Source organism: Heterodontus francisci, chromosome 17 (genome assembly GCF_036365525.1).
Source record: "Heterodontus francisci isolate sHetFra1 chromosome 17, sHetFra1.hap1, whole genome shotgun sequence".
Taxonomy (NCBI): domain Eukaryota; kingdom Metazoa; phylum Chordata; class Chondrichthyes; order Heterodontiformes; family Heterodontidae; genus Heterodontus; species Heterodontus francisci.
Window position 1 is genome coordinate 83,442,120 of NC_090387.1, and position 20,543 is coordinate 83,462,662.

The window sequence follows — 20,543 nt, forward strand, 5'->3', positions numbered from 1 at the left end:
GTGAGTCCACCTAAGTCCCTCTGAACATCAACATTTACAAGTTTTACATCTTCTAAAAATATTCTGCTTTTCTATTCTCACTACCAAAGTGAATAACCTTACACTGCCCCACATTATACACCATCTGCCAACTTGTTGTCGCTTTAGTTAACCTACCTATATCTATAGAACCATAGCAAAATTACAGCGCAGAAGGATTCCAGACACCCACCACCTTCTGGGTGAAAAAGGGTTTCCTCATGTCCCCTCTAATCCTTGTACCAATCACCTTAAATCTGTGCCCCCTGGTAATTGACCTCTCCACTAGGGGAAACAGGTCCTTCCTGTCTACTCAAAATTATTAGAGTTCTTTGAGGATGTAACAAGCAAGGTGGATAAAGGGGAACCAGTAGATGTGTATTTGGATTTCCAAAAGGCATTTGATAAGGTTCCACATGAAAAGTTACGACACAAGATAAGAGCTCATGTTGGGGGTAATATATTAGCACAGATAGAAGATTGGCCAACTAACAGGAGAGTCGGGATAAATGGGGTGTTTTTAGGTTGGCAAACTAACGAGTGGAGTGTCACAGGCACCAGTGCTGGGGCTTCAACTACTTACGATCTATATTAAAGACTTGTCTGAAGGGACTGAGTGAACTGCAGCCAAATTTGTGGACGATACAAAGATAGGTAGAAAAGCAAGTTGTGAGGAGGACACAAAGTGTCTGCAAAGAGATATAGATTGCTTACATAAGTGGGCAACAGTTTGGCTGATGGAGTATAATGTGGGAAAATGTGAGGTCCACTTTGGCAGGAAGGATAGAAAAGCAGAATATTATTTACATGGAGAGAGACGGCAGAATGCTGCGGTACAGTTGGACCTGGGTGTCCTTGTACATGAATCACAAAAATTTAGCATGCAGGTACAGCAAGTAATTAGGAAGGCAAATGGAATGTTGGCCTTTATTGCAAGGGGGATGGACAATAATAGTTGGGAAGTCTTGCTACAACTGTATAGAGTATAGAGATCACACCTAGAGTACTGTGTATAGTTTTGATCTCCTTACTCAAGGAGGGATAGACTTGGAAGCAGTTCAGAGAAGGTTCACTCAGCTTATTCCTGGGATGATGGGGTTGTGTTATGAGGAAAGGCTGATCAGATTGGGCTGATACTCATTGGAGTTTAGAAGAATGAGAGGTGATCTTATTGAAACATAAGATTCTGAGGGGGCTTGACAGGGTAGATGCTGAGAGGATGTTCCCCTCGTGTGGGAATCTAGAACTAGGGGGCAGTTTCAAAATAAAGAGTCTCCCTTTTAAGATAGATGAAAATTTCTTCAATCAGAAAGTTGTTAATCTTGAGAATTCTCTTCCCCAGACAGCAGTGGTGGCCAGGTCATTGAATATATTCAAGGCTGGTTTAGACAGATTTTTGACCTACAGGGAATCGAGGGTTATGGGGGAAGGCAGGAAAGTGGAGTTGAGGCCACATTCAGATTGGCCATAATCTTATTGAATGATGGAGCAGGCTCGAGGGGCTGAATGGCCTACTCCTGTTCCTATTGCAAATGTTACATCTTTGTTCAAGAAAGGTTGTAAGGACAACCCAGCAACTACAGTCCAGTCAGTTTTACCTGAGTGGAGAGAAAGCTTTTAGAAATGATAATTTGGGACAAAATTAATAATCACTTGGCCATATGTGGGTCAATTAAGGAAAACCAGCATGGATTTTTTAAGGGCAAATTCTGTTTAACTAACTTGCTTAAGTTTTTTTGATGAAATAACAAGAGGATTGATGAGCGTAATGTGGTTGATGTATATATGGACTTCCAAAAGGCATTTGATAAAGTGCCACATAACAGGCTTGTCAGCAAAGTTACAGCCCATGGACTAAATGGGACAGTAGTAGCATGGATACAAAATTGGCTGAGTGACCGGAAACAGTAGTTGTGAATGGTTGCTTTTTGGATGGAGGAAGATATATAGTAGAGTTCCCCAGGGGTCAGTGTTGGGGCCACTACTTCTCTTGATATATATGAATGACCTAGACTTGGGTGAGCAGAGCACAATTTCAAAATTTGCACATGACACAAAATTTGGAAGTATCATGAACTTTGAGCAGGATTGTGATGAACTTCAAGAGGAAACAGACAGGCTGGTGAAATGGGCGGACAAGTGGCACTTGAAATTTAATGCAAAAAAGAGTGAAGTGATTCATTTTGATAGGAAAAATGAGGAGAGGCAGTATAATTTTACGGGTACAATTCTAAAGGGGATGCAGGAGCAGATGCAGACGGACCTAGGGGTATATGTGCACAAATCATTGAAGGTTGCAGGGCAGGTTGAGAAAGCGGTTAATAAAGCATATGGGACCCTGGGTTTTATAAATAAGGGCATAGAATACAAAAGCAGGTAAGTTATGATAAACCTGTATAAAACACTGGTTCGGCCTAAACTGGAGTATTGTGTCTAGTTCTGGGCACTACACTTTCAGAAGGATGTTAAGGCATTCCATCTTCATCTTCCATCTTTGGCCTCCTTGTCTCGAGAGACAATGGGTAAGCGCCTGGAGGCGATGAATTGAGACGTCGCTCTTCGCTGACGTACGTTGTCCAGGCCTCGCTGCCGTAGAGCAAGGTACTGAGGACACAGGCTTGATACACTCGGACTTTTGTGTTCCGTGTCAGTGCGCCATTTCCCCACACTCTTGGCCAGTCTAGACATAGCAGAGGAAGCCTTTCCCATGCGCTTGTTGAATTCTGCATCGAGAGACAGGTTACTGGTGATAGTTGAGCCTAGGTAGGTGAACTCTTGAACCACTTCCAGAGTGTGGTCATCGATATTGATGGATGGGCATTTCTGATGTCCTGTCCCATGATGTTCGTTTTCTTGAGGCTGATGGTTAGGCCAAATTCGTTGCAGGCAGCCGCAATCCTGTCGATGAGTCTCTGCAGACACTCTTCAGTGTGAGATGTTAATGCAGCATCGTCAGCAAAGAGGAGTTCTCTGATGAGGACTTTCCGTACTTTGGTCTTCGCTTTTAGATGGGCAAGGTTGAACAACCTGCCACCTGATTTTGTGTGGAGGAAAATTCCTTCTTCTGAAGACTTGAATGCATGTGAGAGCAGCAGGGAGAAGAAGATCCCAAACAGTGTAGGTGCGAGAACACAGCCCTGTTTCACGCCACTCAGGATAGGAAAGGGGTCTGATGAGGCGCCGCTATGCTGAATTGTGCCTTTCATATTGTCATGGAATGAGGTGATGATACTTAGTAGCTTTGGTGGGCATCCAATCTTTTCTAGTAGTCTGAAGAGACCACGCCTGCTGACGAGGTCAAAGGCTTTGGTGAGATCAATGAAAGCAACGTAGAGGGGCATCTGTTGTTTATTTAGAGATACAGCACTGAAACAGGCCCACCGAGTCTCTGCCGACCAACAAGCACCCATTTATACTAACCCTGCAGTAATCCCATAATCCCTACCACCTACCTACACTAGGGGCAATTTACAATGGTCAATTTACCTATCAACCTGCAAGTTTTTGGCTGTGGGAGGAAAACGTAGCACCCGGCGAAAACCCATGCGGTCACAGGGAGAACTTGCAAACTCCGCACAGGCAGTACCCAGAATTGAACCCGGGTTTCTGGAGCTGTGAGGCTGCGGTGCTAACCACTGTGCCACCCTTGTTCACGGCATTTCTCCTGTAGCTGGCGAAGGGAGAACAGCATGTCAATCAATGGTGGATCTCTTTGCTCGAAAGCCACATGTGCCTCAGGGTAGACACGCTCAGCCAGCTTTTGGAGCCTGTTTAAAGCGACTTGAGCGAAGACTTTCCCCACTATGCTGAGCAGGGAGATTCCACGGTAGTTGTTGCAGTCACCGCGGTCACCCTTGTTCTTATAGAGGGTGATATTGGCATCGCGCATGTCCTGTGGTACTGCTCCCTCGTCCCAGCACAGGCAAAGCAATTCATACAGTGATGAAAGTATAGCAGGCTTGGCACTCTTGATGATTTCGGGGGTAATGCCGTCCTTTCCCACTGGCTAGAGAATCAATGGCATCACTGAGTTCTGATTTTGTTGGCTGTACGTCCAGCTCATCGTTGACTGGCAGAGACTGGGCTGCATTGAGGGCGGTCTCAGTGACAACATTTTCCCTGGAGTACAGTTCTAGGTAGTGTTCCACCCACCGGTCCATTTGCTTGCATTGGTCAGTGATTGTGTCCCCTGATTTAGATTTGAGGGGGGCAAATTTAAAAATGTTAAGGCATTAGGGTGCAGAAAAGATTCATAAGGATGCTTCCAGGGATGAGGTACTTAAGTGGATTGGTAGGAGAAGCTGGGACTGTTCTCGTTGGAGAAAAGAAAGTTGAGAAGCGATTTGATAGAGGTGTTAAAAATCATGAGGGGTCTGGACAGAGTAGATGGGGAGAAACTATTCCTATTGGCTGAAGGATCGAGAGCCAGAGGACACCGATTTAAGGTGATGGGCAACTGAAGTGAATTGACCATAAGGAAAAACTTTTTAACGTAGCGGTTGGTTAGGATTTGGAATGCACTGCCTGAGAGTGTGGTAGAGGCAGATTCAATCGAGGCATTCAAAAGAACTTGAGCATTATTTGAAGAGAAAAAATTTGCAGGGCTACAGAGAGAAGGCAGGGGAGTGGGACTAGGTGAGTTGCTCTAGCAGCGAGCTGGCATGAACACAATGGGCCAAATGGCCGCCTCGTGCTGTAACCATTCTATGATGCTAGGTGAAACAAAAAGAATAAAAACTCTTTTCCCCCTCTGCAGCAAATTCCCAACTTAGGACTTGGTGCACAAGGCACTCTGTGCAGCAGCAAACACTGTCTACTTTTAAAGTGCTTATGATTCACACCCAATTTACAACTGCTAAGTCAGCTTCCTGCTACAGTAATTAACACTTATTCAGGGAGCCACTTTCAGTTGATTGACAGTTCACTGCCAGTGCCAGGCAGTTCCTGTTAACTAAGTTTCTTAACTAGCTTGCAGGTTTAAAATTCTAAGTCGGGGTCTGACTGTTAATCTAAATTTACAGCTTGAGAAATACTTACCAGGGAGATCCAACTTAGCACTCGGTCCATAAAACCTCTCTTCCCAGATCACTCTGTGTGGTAGCACAGCCGAGGCCTAACCAGTGTTGTATAAAGGTTTAGCATAATTTCCTTGCTTTTGTACTCTACGCCTCTACAAATAAAGTCATGAATCCCATATGCTTTTTTAACAGCTTTTTCAATCTAGTCTGCCATCCTCAAAGATTTGTGTATGTTTACCCTTAGCTGTCTCAGTTCCTGCATCCTCTTTAAAATTGTACTATTTAGTTCCTATTGCCTCTTGTCATTCTTCCCACCAAAATGTATCATTTCAGACTTTTCTGCATTAAATTTCATCTGTCTGTCCATTTCACCAGTCTTTATCCTCATGAAGTCTGTTACTATTCTCCTCATTGTTTGTTACATTTCCAAGTTTTGTATCATCTGCAAACTTTGAAATTATGCCCTGTATACTCAAGTCCATGTCATTTAAATATATCAAGAACAGTGGTCCTAATACTGACGGCTGGGGAACACAACTGTATAATTCCCTCCAATCGCATAACTGTTCACCGCTACGCTCTGCTTTATATCCCTTAGATAATTTTGTATCCATGCTGTTACTGTCCCTTTAGTCCCTGGGCTTTAATTTTGCTAACAAGTCTGTTATGTGATACTTTGTCAAATGTCTTTTAAAAGTTCATGTACACAACATCAGCCGCACTACCCTCATTAAACTCTCCATTACTCCATCAAAGAACTTGATGAAGTTGGTGAAACATGAATTGTTTTTAACAAATTTAACAAATAAAATTGATGAGCATTTCAAAATTCCAATTAATTTTGTCCTAGGTTATTGTCTCAAAGTTTCTTCACCGTTGCCATTAGGCTGATTAGTTGCCGAGTTTGTCCATCTCTCCCTTTTTTTTTAAACAGGGGTGTAAGATTTGCAATCCTCCAGTCCTCTGACACCATCCCCATATCCAAGGATGATACAAGATTGTGACCAGACCCTCTGCAATTTCCATGCTTATTTCCCTCAGTAATTTTGGATGCATCCCATCCGGACCAGGTGACTTTTCTACTTTGAGGGATGCCACCCTTTTAAGTGCCTCCTCTTTATCAATTCTTATACTTTCCAGTATTACTACTGCCCATTCTTTACTGCTACATTGACAACCTTCTCTTTTCTACATATGCATCCAGTCATTCTTTTTTCCTCCTGCTTCTCTGTCCAACAGAATTCACTGGATAATGTTTAGGAATCGAACCAAGGCTGATTTTTCCTTTCTCTTTCTCTCTTTACCAAACACCCCTCTTTTCTCTACCCCATGTCACTCTGTCCAACAGGACTCACTGGATAATGATCAGGAATCAAACTGTTCCTGATTTTTTCTCTCTCTCTAGCGCAATAGCACTAAGGTGCTTCAAATGCTTGCCTGACCAAGATCAGCTAATTGACCAAGAATGGAACCTGAGATTTTCAGGTCTGTATGGTTTAATACCAAAGCAGGCAGTATACTTAAAAGCCTTAGGAGGAGTGAGTTACTGCCCCATTGTATGTGGGCCAGGATGTGGATGAATAATTTTTATGCTTTTAAGAATTTATTTTTTATTTTCAGAGAATTGGACACTATTTTAGCAGAGGTTACATTGATGAATGCTCGTGCAGAGCTGTACCTGCGCTTCGTCAAGAGAAGGATCACCGCTGATTTTGAGGTTTGCGATGCGGTAGCCTCTGAGGATGTGAAGCAAGGTACAGGAGGCTTCTCTTGGCTATCAATGATGCAATTTCCACGCAACTTTAGAACTGCTTGTGTGAATATAAAATTGTTTGAAAGGGTCCTTTTTTTTTGGTATATTATCCTCCATCCCTTAGTCCAGTCTCCCTTGCCTGCATACCTTTGGTGCCCAGGAGGACAGATGAGTGGGTGACCTGATCGCAGTGCCACTTTGAACAGGCTACTAGGAAATACAGAAGACTGACCTTACTTGCTGCTTCTCCCTCCCGTTGGGGAGGTGCTCAACTGACATTTAAACAGAGAGGGGGAATTGAACTAGCCTTCCACCACTGCAAGATACTGTGCCATGTTTTCTCCCCTTCCCTCCTTATTTCTCCCCTGTTGTCCCTGCTGCAATTCTAGGGTTTCTGGGTGTCCTGTAGTGACTTACACTGATCCTAGGTGGTGAATTTTGGGAGACTGTTGTCCCCAGAGACCATCAGAGGGGAACCTGTCCTTGGCCAATGTCCAAACACAAAGACTTTCCCGCAGGAGTCAGTGGATAATGACCTTAGGAGCTGGAAGGCTGCATGATTCCTACCCACCTGACACAGCAGTGTTGAGGGCAGTTAAGGTGCCTGAACTCCGATGGTGCCTCAGTGAAGACCAGGCATGCAACCAGGGGCCTTCTCTCTCTGCTGTTCAATACTGCACTATGCCATATTTATGAGTCATGTTGATTTAGAGTTGGAAAGTTACACAGTTAGGGATAATTAGAAATAACAAACATGTATTTCTAATAACTTTATAAAGAATGTCAATATACAGCTTAATCTAATCTATTTGTAATGGTTTGGGGTAGAGTATTTCATTTTATGGGTACTAAATGGATGTTTCCACTTGTAGGGGAATCCAAAACTGGGGGCCAGAAATATAAGATAGTCACTAATAAATCCAATAGGAAATTCAAGAGAAACTTCCTTAGCCAAAGAGTGGTGAGAATGTGGAACTTTCTACTACGTGGAGTAGTTGAGGTGAATAGCATAGATGCATTTTAAGGGGAAGCTAGATAAAGATGAGGGAGAAAGGAATAGAAGGGTATGTTGATAGGGCTAGATGAAGTAAGGTTGGAGGGGGCTCACATGGAGCATATACAGCAGCCGAAAAGCATGTTTCTGAACTGTAAATTTGATGTAATTCTACATAAATGTGGTTACGCTGCCTGCAATTTCTCTCTGCGTATTGCTAACTAATGTCTCTGAACAGTTTGTCGACCTGTTTCTGTGATTTGATTACTTGTGCCCAACCCAGAGCATCAGAAGGCACTGGATAAACTGTGTAACCTATGCCTGCTAAGCCGGAATATGCAGGAGCTTATTGGATATTACATCACCATGGAGGAGTACTTCATGAGAGAGATGGTCAACAAGGTATTGTGTAATACAGTCAATATCTCACATTCATTGTCTGCAAAACTGTGATTATCACAGTACAGGCTAGCTTCATAATATTAGAGAGGGGAAACAAAAACAACCAGGATTCCTGCTACTGACCACTGTCTAACAGTCCCAGGACATGGGGGTGAAATGGTCTACTGATACTGTCTAGGCCCAATGTGAAAATGACCACCAGAATAAGGTACCTGAGGGCTTGTAACATACCAACAGTCACCTTCAGGAGAGAAAAGCTGGGGAGAGTGACGTAATGATGATTATGAAGACAAAATATTGGTTAACTCCTAGCACTCAGTTAAATCACATGACATCAATTCTTGGCACCAGGTGGAGGCCAGGCCCCTCTACATATGGAGGAGGGGATGTCGGGGGGAAATGGTTGAGCAAATCACCCCAGGAAACTGAGACCTTCTGGTTTAATTTTTTTTAATTTAGAGATACAGCACTGAAACAGGCCCTTCGGCCCACCGAGTCTGTGCCGACCATCAACCACCCATTTATACTAATCCTACACGAATTCCATATTCCAATAACATCCCCACCAGTCCCTATATATTTCTTTACCACCTACCTATACTAGGGGCAATTTATAATGGCCAATTAACCTATCAACCTGCAAGTCTTTGGCATGTGGGAGGAAACCGGAGCACCCGGAGGAAACCCACGCAGACACAGGGAGAACTTGCAAACTCCGCACAGGCAGTACCCAGAATCGAACCCGGGTCCCTGGAGCTGTGAGGCTGCAGTGCTAACCACTGAGCCACTGTGCCTCCCAGTATCCCAGTGGTTTGTTTGTCTCAGTTTCAGCCCATGCTTCACTATTCAGTGGCATTTTAAAAACATGACCATAGCATGTATTATAAAGAATTCTGGGTGCTCAGTTGTGATTCCAAGGCAGAATAGTGTGATTTATGTTTAGATGTCCGAAGCAAATCTGAAGGTCTGAACTGTATCAAGTTCCAATAGAGAGTTCCACTCCAAACACTAACCTTCCCTTTTCAGGCACTCACTGGTGCATTTCCAACAAGTTTTTGTTTCTGTATTGGCTGTCTCAGCACAGACCATGATTGAACTGCAACCTTCCTGAACCACTGCCTTTGCCAATTTAACCATCTGGGGTGCTCCCAGCTCATCTGTACAGTGTTATAAAAGGCCTTGAAATAACAATCCTGCTTCTAAAAACTACTGAATGATGGCTTCTGTATCATACATTCAGATATCTAGAGTAAACTGATCCCTATCCTCTCAGTAAGGATATGGTAGTGTAGTGGTTATGCTATTGGATTAGCAATCCAGAGGCCTGAACCAGTAATCTAGAGAATGTGAGTTCAAATCCCACCACAGCAGTTTGGAAGTTTGAATTGCTTAAAACAAAAAAGAAAAAATTCTGGAAATAAAAAGCTGCTTTCAGGAAAAGTGACCGTGAAGCTGCTGGATGATTGTTGTAAAAAATCTAACTGATAAACTAATGTGCTTTGTGGAAGGATACTTGTTGGTCTGGCCTATATGTGACTGCAGTCTCACACCAATGAGGTTGACTCTTAACCAGTATTCCCTCTAAGCTGTGCAGCCATGCAGCAACCTGAGAGTCCCTGTGCTCAAGTTGGTCCCTTTAAATTACTTTGTGTCTGCTCAAGAAAACCTAAGGGCCCGTGTACTTAAATAAGTCGCCCCCACACTCCACAAAAAAATTACAGGGTTCGCCTTAGGTGCCGGATAGGAGATAGGTTACCAGCCCTTGTCTTTATTCAAGATTCGCTGTGCCTCACACCTTGTGTATTTGGCTTGTTATGTGATTAGGATCCTGGCTGTTTTTCACTCCCTAGCCTTATGACTCTAGACTGTACACAGACGCTGTGACTAATGTTAGTGCCCAGCTACTGCCCCATCTGTGATCAGTTACCCCAGGGAAACAACAACTTGCATTTATACAGTATTTTTTTTCTTTCACAGGATGTGGGCGTCGCTGGCTAGGTCAGCATTTATTGCCCATCACTAATTGCCCTTGAGAAGGTGGTGGTGAGCCACCTTCTTGAACCGCTGCAGTCCTTGGGGTGTAGGTACACCCACAGGGCTGTTAGGAAGGAGTTCCAGGATTTTGACCCAGCGACAGGGGACTTGCAGGTTGTGGTGTTCCCATGCATCTGCTGCCCTTGTCCTTCTAGGTGGTAGAGGTCGCGAGTTTGGAAGATGCTGTCGAAAGAGCTTTGGCCAGTTGCTGCCATGCATCTTGTAGATGGTGCACACTGCTGCCACTGTGCTTTGGTGGTGGATAGGGTGCTAATCAAGCAGGTAGCTTTGTCCTGGATGGCATAAAGCTTCTTGTGTTGTTGGAGCTGCACTCATAGAACCATAGAAAAGTTACAGCCTAGAAAGAGGCCATTCAGCCCATCATGCCTGTGCCGGTTGAAAAACTAACCACCCATTCTAATTCCATGTTCCAGCACCTGGTCTGTAGCCTTACAGGTTATAGCATTTCAGGTGCTGTTCCAGGTTTTAAACCTTTTAAATGAGTTGAGGGTTTCTGCCTCCATTACCAATCTGGGCAGTGAATTCCATAAACCCGTTACCCTCTGGGTCAAAAAGTTTTTCCTCATGTCCCCTCTAAACCTTCTACCAATCACCTTAAATCTGTGCCCCCATTAATTGACCTCCCCACTAGGGGAAACAGATCCTTCCTGTCTACTTTATCTAGGCCCCTCATAATTTTATACACTTCAATTAAGTCACCCCTCAGTGGAGAGTGTTCTAGCACACTCCTAACTTGTGCCTTGTAGATGGTGGACAGGCTTTGTGGAGTTGGGAGGTGTGTTACTTGCCGCAGAATTCCCAGCCTCTGACCTGCTCTTGTAGCCACAGTACATGTATCACTGGTCCAATTCATTTTCTGATCAATGATAACCCCCCAGAATGTTGATAGTGGGGAATTCAGCGATGGTAATGCCATTGAATGTCAAGGGGAGATGGTTAGATTCTCTCTTGTTGGAGATGGCCATTGCCTGGCACTTGTGTGGCGCGAATGTAACTTGTCACTTATCAGCCCAAGCCTGAATGTTATCCAGTTATTGCTGCATATGAACACGACTGCTTCAGTATCTGAGGAGTTAGGAATGGTGCTGAACATTGTGCGATCAGCAGCAAACGTCACCACTTCTGACCTTATGATGGAGGGAAGGAGATGAAGCAGCTGAAGATAGTTGAGCCTAGGACACTATCCTAAGGAACTCCTGCAGTGATGTCCTGGGAATGAGATGATTGAGGTCCAACAACCACAATCATGCGAGGTGAAAGATTTCCCCTTGACTCCCACTGACTCCAGTTTTGCTAGGGCTCCTTGATGCCATACTCTGTCAAGAGCTGCCTTGATGTCAAAGGCAGTCACTCTCACCTCACCTCTTGAATTCAGCTCTTTTGTCCATGTTTGAACCAAGGCTGTAATGAGGTCAAGAGCTGAGTGGTCCTGGCAAAACCCAAACTGAGCATCACTGAGCAGATTATTGCTGAGTAAGTGCTGCTTCATAGAACTGCTGATGACACCTTCCATCACTTTGCTGATGATTGAGAGTAGACTAATAGGGCGGTAATTGGCCGGATTGGATTTATCCTGCTTTGTGGACCGGACGTACCTGAGCGATTTTCCACATTGCCGGGTTGGTGCCAGTGTTGTAGCTGTACTAGAACAGCTTGGTTAGGGGCGTGACCAGTTCTGCAGCACAAGTCTTCAGTACTATTGGCAGAATATTGTCAGGGCCCATAGCCTTTGCAGTATCCAGTGCCTTCAGCCATTTCTTGATATCATGTGAAGTGAATCGATTTGGCTGAAGACTGGCATCTGTGATGCTGGGGACCTCAGGAGGAGGCAGGGATGGATCATCCACTTGGCACTTCTGGCTGAAGATGGTTGCGAATGCTTTGTCATTTGCACTGATGTGCTGGGCTCCCCATCACTGGGGATATTTGTGGCGCTTCCTCCTCCTGTTAGTTGTTTAACTGTCCACCACCATTCACGACTGGATGTGGCAGGACTGCAGAGCTTAGATATGATTCATTGGTTGTCTGATTGCTTAGCTCTATCGCATGCTGCTTACGCTGTTTGTCATACAAGTAGCTTCAGCAGGTTGACACCTCATTTTTAGGTTTGCCTGGTGCTGCTGCTGGCATGCCTCCTACACTTTTCATTAAACCAGGGTTGATCCCCTGGCTTGATGGTAATGCTAGACTGAGGGATATCCTGGGCCATGAGGTTACAGATTGTGGTTGAGTACAATTCTGCTGCTGCTGATGGCCCACCACGCCTCATGGATGCCCAGTTTTGATTTGCTGGATCTGTTTGAAATCTATCCCATTTAACACAGTGGTAGTGCCACACAACACAATAGAAGCTTTCCTCAGTGTGAAGATGGGACTTCGTTTCCACAAGGACTGTGTGGTGGTGACTCCTACCAATACTGTCATGGACAAATGCATCTGCGACAGGTAGATTAGTGAGCACGAGGTCAAGTAAGTTTTCCTCTTTTGTTGGTTCCCTCATCACCTGCCGCAGAACAAGTCTAGCAGCAATGTCCTTTAGGATTCAGCTAGTTCGGTCAGTAGTGGTGCTACCGAGCCACTCTTGGTGATGGACATTGAAGTCTCCCACCCGGAGTACGTTCTGTGCCCTTGCTACCCTTCGTGTTGCTTCCAAGTGGTGTTCAACACGGAGGAGTACTGATTATCAGCTGGGGGGTGGGTGGCGGGTGCGGTAGTTGGTAATCAGCAGGAGGTTTCCGAGCCATGTTTGACCTGATGCTATGAGACATCGTGGGGTCTAGTCAATGTTGAGGACTCCCAGGGCAACACCCTCCCTCCCATATATCACTGTGCTGCCACTTCTGGTAGGTCTGTCCTGCCAATGGGACCAGACATACCCAGGGATGGTGATGGTGGCATCTGGGACATTGTAAGGTATGATTCTGTGAGTATGACTATGTCAGGCTGTTGCTTGACTAGTCTGTGGCACAGCTCTCCCAATTTTGGCACAAGCCCCCAGATGTTACTAAGAACTTTGTAGGGTCGGCAGGGCTGGGTGTGCCGTAGTTTCTGGTGCCATGTTCGATGTCAGGTCGTCCGTCCAGTTTCATTCCACTTAGGCTTTTCTCTAGCGGTTTGATACAACTGAGTGGCATGCTAGGCCATTTCAGAGGGCAGTTGTAAGAGTCAACCACATCGCTGTGGGTCTGGAGTCACATGTAGGCCAGACCAGGTAAGGACGGTAGATTTCCTTCCTAAAGGACATTAATTAACCACATTTGTTTTTACATCAATGGTTTCATGGTCACCATTACTGAGTCTAGCCTTTTTAATTCCAGATTCATTAATTGAATTTAAATACCCCCAGCTGCCATGGTGGGAATTGCATTTGTGTCCCAGAGCATTAGCATGGGCCTCTGGATTGCTAGCCCAGTGACATTCCCATTACACCACCGCCTCTCCTTTATATCTTTAATGTAGTGACCTTCGCAGAGGAGAGAGCAGATGCAGAGCATGCATGGAGGTGCCTGAAGATGTGGATGGTTGAAGAAGTATGTTTGGAGGAGGCTTTTAAAGATGGGGAAGAAATCAGAGATGGAACTTGGGATTTTCTTGATCTGTACGGCTGAGCTCCTCATTGAATAAATTTGCCGAGGCATCTAAAAGTTGAAATGTTTAATTACAGGCTGTTGCGATGGATGTCTGTGAGAAGGGTCAGCTGACTTCCAGCATGGTGGATGATGTGTTCTTCATTGTGAAGAAGTGCATTGGTCGTGCTCTGGCGAGCTCAAACATCGACTGTCTGTGTGCCATGATCAACCATTCCACCACTGTACTGGAATCAGATTTCAGGTAATCAAGAGATACGACACTCTGCGCACCCTTTGTCATTAATTTCTCCAATGATTTGGGCCTGGAATTGCTCGCTGACTCTACCAGCTGGTGTAGTTAAACTGGCTGAAGCTGCCTCTCGCATTACGGGTCTAATGCCTGCATTATGCCAAGTAAATTTTTCTGCCAGCCAGACCTGTACCAAGTGGGTATTACACTTTTCTTGTGGTTCAGTGGGTTAAATGCCCTGCCTGGCGTTGATACTGGGCCATACAGATCAGAAAGATCCTCAGCCTGTGCTGATTTAGCTGATCCGAACCAGGAAAACATGAGGTATTCCTGGGACTAGGGAGGGGAAAGAGCATAAAAGGATTTCCACCACTGATTGTTGTCCAATTGTCCCTGCTGGAAGGTGCATGTGGGTTGTCTCTGGTGAGAACAGGTCTACATACGAACGTACAAATTAGGAGCAGAAGTAGGCCATTTGGCCCCTCGAGCCTGCTACTCCATTCAATAAGATCATGGCTGATCTGGGCTCAGCTGTGATGCCCCTAACTGCTGAACAGCCTGACTCCTGGAGGGCAGCCTTGGAACTACCCGACAGGAAGCAGCACCTTCAGGAGAGGAGAGTAGAAAATAGTTACCAGCTGACTGAAAGAGAACCACGTGTTTTAACCTTGGTGTGCAGCTTTACAATTTAAACTTAAGTTGGCTAAACACTTTGTGTGTACAAACGAATAGAAAGGAATCCATTAATTACACTATTTTCAGAATCTTCTAGGCCCTTTCAATAAAAGTCAATTAAAATCTTTTCTCTTCAGTATAGGATATCCCTGTCTGTTATTGGCTATTATTTCTGTAGTGTTTGTTAGGGAATGAATCTTGATAGTGATGTGTTGCGTCACTGTGGCCAGAGTTCTCTCAACTTTCCTCCGTTATTCCTTACAACTTCAAATATGTGGTGAAGCAGATTGTTCCTTCTTCCTTCATTCTCAGTGTCGCAATCCAGCCTCATCTGACTCGGACTTCAACTCATTCTTTGTACAATGTCAAAGCTGTGGAACTGCTTACCTCCCCTCGTCTTCCCTTTTTCCAAACAATTTTTAAAATACATTCCTGGGTTGAGGATGTCGTTGACAATGCTCGCATTATTGCCCATCCCTAATTGCCCTTGAGAAGGTGGTGTTGAACTGCTGCAGTCTGTCTGGTGTAGGTACACCTACATTGCTGTTAGGGGGTGAGTTTTGACCCAGCGACAGTGAAGGAATGGTGATATATTTCCAAGTCAGGATGATATGTGACCTGGAGGGGAACTTGCAGGTGGTGGTGTTCCAATGCGCCTGCTGCCCTTGTCCTTCTGGGTGGTAGAGGTCATGGGTTTGGAAGGTGCTGCAGTGCATCTTGTAAATGGTACACACAGCTGCCACTGTGTGCCAGTGGTGAAGGGAGTGAATGTTTAAAGTAGTGGATGGGATGCCAGTCAAGCGGGCTGCTTTTTTTTGGATGGTGTCGAGCTTCTTGAATGTTGTTGGAGCTGCACTCATCCAGGCAACTGTAGAGTATTCCATCGCACTCCTGACTGGTGCCTTATAGATGGTGGAAAAGCTTTGGGGAATCAGGAGGTTAGTTACTTGCTGCAGAATTCATAGCTTCTGACCTGCTCTTGTAGCCACAGTATTTATATGGCTGGTCCAGTTAAGTTTCTGATCAATGATAGCCCCCACGCTGTTGATGATGGGGATTCAGCGATGGTAATGCTGTTGAACGTCAAGGGGGAGATGATTAGATTCTCTCTTGTTTGAGATGATCATCGCCTGGCACTTGTGTGGCGTGATTGTCACTTGTCACTTATCAGCCCAAGCCTGAATGTTGTCCAGGTCTTGCTGTAGGTGGGTCTGGACTGTTTCATTATCTGTTGAGTTGCAAATGGAACTGAACACTGTGCAATCAAAAGCGAACAGTCCCACTTTAAACCATATGATGGAAGGAAGGTCATTGACGAAGCAGCTGAATGTGGTTGGGCCTAGGACGCTACCCTGAGGAACTCCTGTAGTGATGTCCTGAGGCTGAGATGATTGGCCTCCAGCAAGCACAGCAATCTTGCTTTGTGCTAGGTATGACTCCAACCAGGGGAGAGTTTTCCCCATGATTCCCATTCACTTCAATTTTACTCGGCTCCTTGATGCCATACTCGGTCAGACGCTGCCTTGATGTGAATGGCTGTCACTCTCACCTCCATTGTTGGTATTTCAGCACCTGCTGCAGGGCCAGTCTGGCAGGTATGTTCTTCAGGGCTCAGTCTGTAGTGGTGCTACCGAGCCACTCTTGGTGATGAATATTGAAGTCCCCCACCCAGAGTACATTCTGTGTTCTTTCTACACTCAGTGCTTCTTCCAAGTGGTGCTCAACATGGAGGAGTACTGATTCACCAGCTGAGCATGGGGCAGTCGGTGATAATCGGCAGGAGGTTTCCTTGTCCGTGTTTGACCTGATGCCATGAGACTTCAAGGGGTCTGGAGTCAAATGTTGAGGACACCCAGGGCCACTCCCTCCCAAATGTTTACCAGTGTGCCGCCACCTCTGGTCGGTCTGTTCTGTCAGAGCACTGGATGTACCCAGGAATAGTGATGAAGGAGTCTTGGACTTTGGCTGAAAGATATGATTCTGTGAATGTGACTGTGCAAGGCTGTTGCTCTCCCAATTTTGGCACAAATCTCCAGATGTTAATGAGGAGGCCATTGCAGGGTTGATTGGGGTGGGTGCGTCTTTGTCACTTCTGGTGCTTAGGTAATTGCTGGGTGGTCTGTCTGGTTTTATTCTTATTCTTTTGCTTAGTGGTTTTATACAACTGATGGCTTGCTAAGCCATTTCAGAGGGCGGTTCAGAGTCAACCACATTGCTGTGCTTCTGGAGGCACATATAGGCCAGACTGGGTAAGGACAACAGATTTCCTTCCCTAAAGGACATTAATGAACTTGATGGATTTTTACAATAAATCCAGTAGTTGCATGGTCACTATTAATGAGACTAGCTTTTTTATTCCATATTTATTTAATTAACTGAATTTAAATTCCCCAAATCTCATGTTTGGATTTGAACTCATGTCTCTGGATCATAAGTCCAGGCCCTCTGGGTTCTTGTTCAGTAACATAACGTATGCTACCATTTCCGTCAAGATACTTTAAACACCGAAGTTTGGTGTCTGCCATATCCTAGTCCTGATTTATTGCATCTTCTATTCTTTTGAACATTATTTCTGCCCTCATCTATTGTCCTGGGTGCTTCAGCTAAGTTACTCAGCAGTAACAGAGAACCTTGAAAAAAACTCGCCTGTCTCTGCTCTCCCAGGTCCCACTTGCAAATGTCTCACCTGTATTGGTTTTGTAGGTCATCTTAACTCTTGCTTCAACTCCACCGACGTTTCCAAATCTTAAAATATTCCTAGAATTATTGCAACCCTAAAGCTATAGGGTTTTCAGTGGTGAGATTAACAACTTATTCTGTTTTATGGTACATAGTGTAAAGTTTAGATGTATACCATCAAGAAAAAGCGTTAGTCCTTCCCTCGAGAAATTACGGGTCACGCAGCACACAATCATCATCCACAAACACTGAACCCGCCGTACTAAAATTCTAGAAACGCTTAGGTCAGGCAGCATCTGTGGAGAGGAGAGTGGAGGCTTAGTGTTTCAGGGCGATGACCTTTCATGGGTTCTGATAGAATGTCATTGCTGAGTGTTTCCAGCACTATCTGTTTTTATTTCCGATTTCCAGAACCTGCAACATTTTACCTTTTCCATTTGTGGAAGCTGTGCCATGCAACATGAGGCTGTTTAAATATTAATACCTGTGGTAAAATAGCGTCCCTGTTGCTGAGCTGAGTGCCTGATGTGCTACATGTTCCAATTTCCAGAGATTATGCTGCAGCCCTCGTGACTCTGAAGTGCCAGAAATTAGTCAGAGATGGCTTCCTTTGAATTCGACCTTTTCTGGCTCTTCCAGAATAGCCTGTTTGAGATTGTAATTCGGTGCTATGGGGAATTGAGCCCATGTTCCCCACCTGCTATAATGTCATGTGCTGGCCCCTTGCAGCTGCAGAATTCCATCTTTGTTGTATACAGTTACTGCTTCTGATTATTGTCTTGTGACATCTGTTGGAAAGTTCGTATGTGTAAAGGTTAGGCAAGGATTGGATCAGCTGTGATGTTCTTCACAGTGGAATAACCTGGCACTAGGTGGGTTGGAGAGTTGCAAACATCTTTAAATCCTTAATACCAGCCTGGCAAAATACTATAAGAAAGCAGGGAAAAAAATTTGGAGGAGATAGGATAAACACCTCATGATTCAGCTCTTTAAGGCTGCTGAACATTATTTTGTCTTGTTGTGGAATGCATGTACCATAGGTGACCACCAACTGAAGTGATTTCATCATGCCAGATGCCAGCTTTGTTTTATGGGTAGTTTAGTTTAATTTAGTTTAGAGATACAGCACTGAAACAGGCCCTTCGGCCCACCGAGTCTGTGCCGACCATCAACCACCCATTTATCCTAATCCTACCCTAATTCCATATTCCTACCACATCCCCACCTGTCCCTATATTTCCCTACCACCTACCTATACAAGGGGCAATTTATAATGGCCAATTTACCGATCAACCTGCAAGTCTTTGGCATGTGGGAGGAAACCGGAGCACCCGGAGAAAACCCACGCAGACACAGGGAGAACTTGCAAACTCCACACAGGCAGTACCCAGAATTGAACCCGGGTCGCTGGAGCTGTGAGGCTGCGGTGCTAACCACTGCGCCGCCCCAATTAGTTACCAATTAGTGTTACTGAGCGGAACTTTGAGTCATTTAGTATCAGTTACGGTACAGGAGGAATCTGTGGGTCAGTGTCTGTGAGTGCCTGTACAGGAGGAACCTTGTGGGTCAGTGCCTGAACAGGAGGAACCTTATGGGTCAGTGCCTGAACAGGAGGAACCTTATGGGTCAGTGCCTGTACAGGAGGAATCTATGGGTCAGTGCCTGTACAGGAGGAATCTATGGGTCAGTGCCTGTACTGGAGGAATCTATGGGTCAGTGCCGGTACAGGAGGAATCTATGGGTCAGTGACGGTACAGGTGGAATCTATGGGTCAGTGATGGTACAGGTGGAATCTATGGGTCAGTGACGATACAGGAGGAATCTATGGTTCAGTGAAAGTACAGGAGGAATCTATGGTTCAGTGACAGTACAGGAGGAATCTATGGTTCAGTGACAGTACAGGAGGAATCTATGGTTCAGTGCCGGTACAGGTGGAATTTATGGGTTAGTGCCGGTACAGGAGGAATCTATGGGTCAGTGACGGTACGGGTGGAATCTATGGGTCAGTGACGGTACGGGTGGAATCTGTGGTTCAGTGACGGTACAGGAGGAATCTATGGGTCAGTGACGGTACAGGAGGAATCTATGGGTCAGTGACGGTACAGGAGGAATCTATGGGCCATACTTAGCAGTGATGGTACAGGAAGAATCTGTCAACAGCAAGTAGATGTTTACTGCAGATTTTCTTGCTTGTTTAGGGTAAAATCTGGCATGAGCTTGTTCTGAATAAGTCCAGGTTCTGGCAGTCTATGCCTTACTCCATTACTGTGAGCTCGTAGCCAGTTTTTGCTGCTATTGTATTGGTAGTTGTATATCGTCATGTTGCAGCTTCTTGTGCAGTGATGCATTATGAGATATTTCTATCTGTTTCTGTTGTGCAGGGAGGTACTTTATAACAAGCTGCGGATGGGGTTTCCTGCCACGACCTTTCAGGACATACAGCGTGGTGTAACCAGTGCTGTGAATATCATGCACTCCAGCCTGCAGCAGGGCAAATTTGACACCAAGGGCATTGAAAGCACGGATGAAGCCAAGCAATCCTTTCTGGTATGTGTTGCTTTTTTTTTTGCTTGCCTCTGCTTTGGAAGTTGTTTGCCTACTGTGTGCAGGCTCCCTCTTCTGCCAGCAGGCCGCTATTGAAAACCTGGTGCGTGGTGTGTTACTGACATGGCTCTGCATTCTTGCAAAGCATCACTCACCTACAGAGATGATTTTTTTTTGGGATTTGAATTTTTTGCTCAGCCGAGGAATGACACATTTTTTATTTTGCACATCCAGTTCTAGCATCAGGCACTCCTATAAGCGTGGTGTCACCAAGCACCACTGTCCTGAGCTTTGTGATAATTCATCATGATCTCTACAATGGCTTGACATTGGCCAGGGCCTTGTGCTTTTTCAGGGCTGACGGCTCCCCTCCTTCACAGGCTTGTGATTGCGTTCCAGGGTATTTGTTGGTTAGAGCGGATCACTTTCCCTTCAGGCATCCAGTGTTGGCATGGAATGCTCTCAGGTCAGGTATAGCAGAGTTACCTGCAAAGTAAAGCTTGCTCAGCTATGCCCTGTTCTAACAATGTGGCTCATCCCTAATCTGAGTGCCCCCAATGCACTAATGTGACATATCACTTTACCA

General features: G+C 45.2%; 1 protein-coding gene across 1 annotated transcript in view; it reads left to right on the plus strand.

The window, feature by feature from the left end:
• Positions 1 to 20,543, plus strand: part of cog4 (component of oligomeric golgi complex 4) — a 65,261-nt gene that overhangs the window by 25,711 nt on the left and 19,007 nt on the right. The window contains exons 9-12 of the mRNA XM_068049778.1: positions 6,657 to 6,790; positions 8,067 to 8,185; positions 13,905 to 14,071; positions 19,795 to 19,960. Coding sequence (XP_067905879.1) covers positions 6,657 to 6,790; positions 8,067 to 8,185; positions 13,905 to 14,071; positions 19,795 to 19,960 — 586 coding nt within the window. The remainder of the gene's footprint in view (positions 1 to 6,656; positions 6,791 to 8,066; positions 8,186 to 13,904; positions 14,072 to 19,794; positions 19,961 to 20,543) is intronic.